This window comes from Megalops cyprinoides, chromosome 2 (genome assembly GCF_013368585.1).
Source record: "Megalops cyprinoides isolate fMegCyp1 chromosome 2, fMegCyp1.pri, whole genome shotgun sequence".
NCBI classification, from domain to species: domain Eukaryota; kingdom Metazoa; phylum Chordata; class Actinopteri; order Elopiformes; family Megalopidae; genus Megalops; species Megalops cyprinoides.
In genome coordinates, this window is record NC_050584.1 from 3,373,674 (window position 1) to 3,380,441 (window position 6,768).

The 6,768-nt window shown below is 38.7% G+C and overlaps 1 protein-coding gene across 1 annotated transcript; it reads left to right on the forward strand.

Moving 5' to 3' along the window:
- The first annotated feature begins 2,563 nt into the window (after window positions 1-2,563).
- Window positions 2,564-4,999, forward strand: LOC118773741 (coiled-coil domain-containing protein 106-like). The gene is made up of 3 exons (XM_036522803.1): window positions 2,564-2,609; window positions 2,920-3,120; window positions 4,686-4,999. The coding sequence occupies exons 1-3, from the start codon at window positions 2,564-2,566 to the stop codon at window positions 4,997-4,999; spliced, it is 561 nt and encodes a 186-aa protein (XP_036378696.1).
- Window positions 5,000-6,768: the final 1,769 nt, after the last annotated feature.

Genomic DNA, 6,768 nt, shown 5'->3' on the forward strand with positions numbered 1-6,768 from the left:
CCCACATTCATACCGACAAAAATACATTCTTTGATATTGCACTTCTTAATGTTTCTAGAGTATATCTGAGCCTTTCATACACAACACATAGTTGTTGTAGTTGCAGTCATGACTAGTACTGGCATAGTAATTTGATATTTGTGTAGTTTCATAGATGCCCTTATTCAGCTTCATGGGGGAAGCAGCAAAATTATCTGGCACAATCAAACTTTTCATTTAGTGGGTGTAATGTAATGATGTGGGAATTTTAAGAATACATGGGCAAGCCTAGAGATTGTTGATTTGAATGCATGCAGTGACTGGAGAGGAGTGAGAGATGTTTTTCCCAGGCAGTAGTAAGGTATGCTACAGCAGAGGTTTTCAAACTTTTTGGGGCTAAGGCACAGCAAAGGTCAAACCAGAATGTCAAGGCACACCAATTTAAAGCTGGTTGTCGATTATGAAGAATGTCACACACATTATGATAGGCTATAATGTCATTAGCGAGATTTGACCCATATTGCACTACAGCAGACTGTCAAATTATTATCAAACAGATAGTTAAATCAGACAGGCAATCGCATAATTCATTAAAAATGTATTGAAGTGCATCGGAGGAAGAACTCATCTGACATAGTGCGATATCATGAACAGCAACATATTAAAATAAAATAAAACAAAACAAAACATTATTCCATTAACCCTTTCGCATGTATGGTCACACCAATGTGATTTGCCATTTAGCGTGTATGCTAAAACCGGTGCGATTAGAACACTAGATTGGAAAAATTCTGACTAATTTTAGCTTTGAGGAAACAGTGGTTTATCGTTAGAAAATATAGCAAATGCTAACTGAAAACTAGCTTAATAACGCTAACGAAAACAACGAACCATGTAACGTAACACGCGTGCTACATAGCATAAAAATAAGTTACGTATGAAAGGGTTAATAGCACAATATAAAGCATCAGTCTTTTCACAGAGTATAAGTGCACACACACACATCGGGTTCCTCAAAATTCGCGGCACACTTCACTTTGCCTCACGGCACACCGGTTGAGAACCACTGCTCTACAGCTCAAATTTGTAAACATGCACCATATACCAAAATAATAATGAAAAGATTAAAACAAATTTTACTGTCATACAGCTGAAATGAATGCAACTGGCAGAGGCAGGAAAGTATATTCTAACAGTAAATATTTATGTAAAAGGGAAATATACGTGTATTGTATACTGAAAAGGAAGAAATGGAGCCTGTGAAAAAGCTGCCTGCAGGGGCATCATGAAACATTCATATTCACTAAAGAAGAGAAACACTTCAAAGTTTAGAACAACATATTTTTTATTTCACATAAAATGTTTCCTTAAATGAATAGAACAACCCCTTCAATCCAACCCTTCAGATGTGGGCTGAAGACACACCTCTTCAGATTCTACCTGGAATGACACCCTTGCCATTTTGACCTTGTAGATCTAAGATTCTTGGCTTGTACTTGTAGCTCTATCTCTTACCTTGTACTTGTAGCACGTTTTTTTGCCTAGGTAGTATAGCGGTACTTAATTGCCCCAGTGATTGTATTTGATATATGTAACCTTAGATCAGATTAGTTCTGTCTCGCTACACTGACCTTGTGCTCAGCTTCAGCACTATCTGCTTTGTATGACCTGTACACATCTTGCCCTTGTGCCTGTGCCTATTTGCCCACTATAGGCACTTTTGTACGTAGCTTTGGATAAAAGCGTCTGCTAAATGAATAAATGTAAATGTAAATGTAAGACATCCTCCTTCATGGGACTGAAGTTGCTCAGGTTGATAGTAGAGATGAAAACAGTAATACCCTGTGTCAGATATCATGGAGGAGTGGATGAGCTGGTGTGTTTTCCTTAGCCTGAAAGTGCTGTACAATAGAGCTGGAAATACCTGCAGTTGGTCGTGCAGGTGGTCTTGGTTAATCATAGGGTGTCTGACTTTTAGTTAATTAGGATAATCTGAAAGGAAAGGATTGAAGATGAATGTCTACACCAATGACTAACAGAGTCTGTGCCAAATGACAACAGAAAATACATAATTAAGTGATGAACACAGAAAACCAAAATTTAAAACACACATGGAGAGAGTCATTCATTCTACTAATTAGAATTAGAGCATTATGTATAAAACTGCAGTCTCTAGATGCATGAGCCCTTCTTGTCAGGTGTTACAAGTTCATAAGTTGTATTATGTTATACTAGTGTTCTAATTGCACTGGTTTTAGCATATGCGCTAAAAGGCTAACCACACTGGTGTGACCGTACACGCGAAAGGGCTAAACAAATGGACACGCGGTTGTTTTACACAAATCCTGGCAGATAGCTACGTACGTCCTTGCAGATATGTAGCCTTTGTTTGCAATAATTAAGGGTTATCATGTTTAGGAACCGATAAGCAGAACCGAAATTCATTTTTTTTTACGGGTAGTTGGCATTTTGGATTCGGTTCTAATTTGGAAAGAGTTTCGGTTCCCAACCCTAGTAATAACTGTAGGCGGTAGGCAGTAACGAAATCTGAACACAAGTGGTCAGCTGGACACCTTCGAGACGCATGTTAGACACAGATGTAATCGGCGATGTGTCTCGGCTGTCCACTTGTGATCCGATCGCCCATTTTAAAACCAAGTGTAAACAGGGCCATAGACTGTGGCTAAAATGTTCGTTTTCACTGCATTTCTTTTCACAGTAATATGGAATGAGTTTTTCTGAAGAAATATAGAAATGCAATGGATTGTAATACACAGTCAAAAATAGTCTAAGCTAAGTTATGGTTATGAAATGGTCAATTGCGGATATTCTGAGTATACCATCCCACATCCATCCTGACCTGCTGAGTAATACATAACAGATTACTTCTCTGAGTCTATTTGCTTTTTTATCTAACAAAATGTGCAATTGTTTTCTTAGACAGAGGGGCAAAAAAGGAAGTAAAGAAAATCTTGGACATGAGCATCGACAGCAGCACCAGTGACACTGATGAGGAGTCCCTGACTTCTTCCTCCTCTTCAGAGTCATCCGATGGTGACGTTCCTCGGAAGAGGAGAAGAGGTCACAAAAAGAAGACAAAGAAGGCTAACAGGTCAAAATCTACCAAGCACAGCTCACGTGGTAAGCACATTGTCATGACTGTGGCGTCTTAGCCGGTTGTTTTCTTTTCCCTGTCCATGTGCTTTTGTTTTTCCTTGTGTTCTAGCCCTGCCCCGCTCTCCGCCCTGTCTCCGCCCACCTGATTGTCTCTACCTGCCTGCCTGCACACCTGCATCCCATCTCCTCATCAGCCTTGCCCTATATCTTCCCTGCTTGGTTCTTGTATCGTCGCTAGTTCGTCTCAGTTATCTGTTTCGCTACAAGCTGTTTTTCCTGTTCTGCCTGCCAGCCTGTTTCACCGATCTTGCCTGTTTCCCTCGACCGTGTTTTTGGATCTGTTTGGTACTGTTAGCCGTGCTTTTCTGGTTTTCTGACTTCGCCTGTTTTGACTACGTTTTCTGGATTCCCCGTGTTGGCTTAATTAAACTTAGCTTTGTGCACCCCATTCCGCTGTCTGCGCCTGAGTCCCTGCCTGAGTTCTGACTCACATATCCTGTTTTTGGATCTCATCTCCAGAGGTGGACACGCCAGCTTCAGAAAGGATTCAGAAAGTAAAAGTCCTACCATGTGTTTGTTCCAGCTATTCACTAAACAAGGTGATTTCACTAATTAGCTCCTCTACCTGGCTGAAGAGTTGTGCAAATTAAATTCAGCTGGTGTAGTGTATGGGTGGAACAAATACGTGGCAGGACTTTTACTTTCTGAAACCAGGGTGTTCACCTCTGATTTACTCTGTATAACACATACCAACACAAAAATAATGAATTAGTTGTGCTTTAGGTATGTCTTCCAAAACATTAGATCACAAATGGTTCATATTTAGTGTTTATAATAATTGATTGCATGGTAGAACACACTACATTCATGCATAGTGAGGAATGGGCAGAGCAATGCATGTGCTTGGAACAGAGGCCATTTCGGCGTCATTCAGTCTAGGAACCTACTATACATTTTGTAGTAAAACTAAGATCCATACCTACACAGAGTCCTCAATTGCTTCTATAGACCAACCAGAGACTTTGAAATTCAACCAATTTGCAATGGCGGTAAAATTGTCTTTCAAATGAGAAGAGAGGAAATGATTAGAAGTAGTGCGTTGTTTCAATTCTGACCATGGTAAAATATGATCATTGATGTTGATTTCTCAACCAGATAAGCTATGATTTTTCTCATGAAATGTGACAGTTTCTTTCATGTTAATGGGTAACATTCTTGTAATCACCAGCTATTTGTATGTAGTTTTGATGCATTCAATGAGTTGAAGTGTAGAAGGCATTGGCTTTGGAGGCAAAACTGGTTCTTATTTTATATTCATCATATCTTATTTCTAATGTCAGAACATTAACATATTTAGAAAATGTCAGAGAAATGCAAAAATGATTTTTATGATGAGAGTTATTGTAATTGTACAAAAAAATGCTACCAGTTCAAAAGTTGTTCCTGGCGCTTCTAGTGTTACAAGCGCCAGGAACAATTTTTGATTTTTTCGTGGTCTATGCCTTTAACCGCAAATTGATCAATTTGATGCAAGTCTTGTTTTTTGGTTTTACTTCTTCTAATTAAAGAAAGCTTTCATCTTTTAACAGCAACAACCCTGGACGACATACTGAAGCCATACAATAAAGTTTTTAACTCCTTCAAGAAAGAAGGGAGCATAAGTAAGGCATGCACCAAAGTTGGGGTTGGCCGAAATACACTCGCATTAACAGCTGTTGTGGCTGAAATACAACTTGCTGATCCAGAGTTTTACCAAAGCATCCCGGAGTTCAGAGCCAAGGAGGAGAAGCTCTTCCACTTTGCAAAGCGATGCCTGGAGTCACTGACAGCAGACCTCAGGTCTGCCATAGAAAATGCCAAAAAAGAATGTAAACCACTGCCAATAAAATATAAGTTGAGATAGAAAGACACAAAAGCTCCAAGCTACTTATTTCTTTATGTTTAACTGTTGTTAAGGTAAACTTTGTAATTCATGTGGATTATGGCTATTCCGTGATTGTCCTGATAAATATGATAATTGAGGGTGATTTCACAACTTTGGTTATGATTTACAATTTGTTGTACATTTTGAAGTAGAATTTACACTAATGTGCTTTGGAAAGGTAAGAAATATGTGTGATAATTTGAATAACAGGCTGTCAATTAAGATGTAGGAGGTAGAATAGCTTTTTTGTTATTTTATATAAAATGTATTTAATTTCCAACAATGTCAGTATGATAAAACATATTTAGTTTCACAATGGCAGAGTTTTTCTATTTCTAGAAAAACAGGCAGTCTAAAGGATCTCCTGGCTGTTCTAGTGTTAACCCAGCTGCAGGTACACTGAAGATTTTACCTTAGAATCTATTACACCATTGTGTGTATTGTGGGTTAATAAACATCATTGTTTATCTTTATTGCATTTTTTTGCAGTCCTCCATACTTTACTTCTTGAAAAGTAATCACAGTGTAATACTTGGGCATTTAATGCAACTTTCATATTACTTTTAAGTGGACAGTTCCTGTGGAGTTAACATGTAACATTTCACAATTTAAGTGGGAAGTTCCTATGAAATAACCATGCAACTACAGTGATGTTACACAATAATGACCTAAGAATTACACTTTATATTAAGTTGACCATTCCTGCCGAGTTACCATGTAAGTACAATGATATCACAAGGAAAGTCCAGTCTACTTAAACATTAGTTCTAATTCAACATTAGTCCAGCAAGTCATAAATACATTGCATGTACATAGGAATCAAACATGATTTCCATGAAGATTCAGTGTATTCCAAAATGGTAACTACAGTATTGAAGACTACGTGTGGAAGTGGAAAACTTGTGTGAGTACATATTGTTGTTACAAACTGTAGTTATATAATTCCTGTTACACGTGTGTACTTACTGAAGTGAAAAAAGCGTTGTTACCAATTTCCTATTACACATTTGTACTTACACATACCATTCAGTGGGTTGTTACATGTGTGTAGTTACACAGGTATCAGAGATGTAGATACTATGTACCAGTGTACCAGCGTGTACTTACACTGTGCTTACACATCTAGTTACCATGTAAATTCACAAGTATTAGAGACACAATATAAAGTGGGACAAATATTTGAGTATTTTGATTTATCAGCCAATAAACTTACAGAAGTTTAATTTGACCAATGAGATGACTGGACCATAACCTGTTGTGAGGGAAGGAGCTGAGTTGGAGGTTATGGGTGAGAAGAAGAGAGAGGGGAATGGACGGCTAGCTCTATCCCGTGGAGTTGAGAGAAAAGTTTTCACTGTTATTAGCTCCATCTCTATGCAATTGGAGTGGAGGGTAACTGGTAAGTTGTCAGATAAGTAACTACGTTGTGAGTGACAGTGCATATCATACAGTAGAAAGAAATAACTCGACAGACCACTGATAGAGAGCTGTGTGGGTGCGAGGAGCAATGCAGCTGCTGGCCTCCCCTGCAACAACATTGGACGACGTGGCGGAACTCTGCTACCATCCCGCTGCAACAAGGTTGACCAACTTGAGAGAACTCTGCTACCATCAAGCTGCAGCGAGGTAACTGGCATGCCATTTTTTGTTTGTGTTCTCAACGTACTCCAGCAGCATCAATAGGCCTGCCACTGTTGATTTTGAATTTACTGCCGGCATATGTTACATATGAGATTTGAACTCATTTA

Excerpts from the sequence above, each read along its gene's own strand:
- LOC118773741 (XM_036522803.1), top strand. The coding sequence starts at position 2,564 with ATGTTAGACACAGATGTAATCGGCGATGTGTCTCGGCTGTCCACTT. Across the intron at positions 2,610-2,919 it reads TGTGTCTCGGCTGTCCACTT|ACAGAGGGGCAAAAAAGGAA; the intron begins GTGATCCGATCG and ends TTGTTTTCTTAG. Across the intron at positions 3,121-4,685 it reads TACCAAGCACAGCTCACGTG|CAACAACCCTGGACGACATA; the intron begins GTAAGCACATTG and ends ATCTTTTAACAG.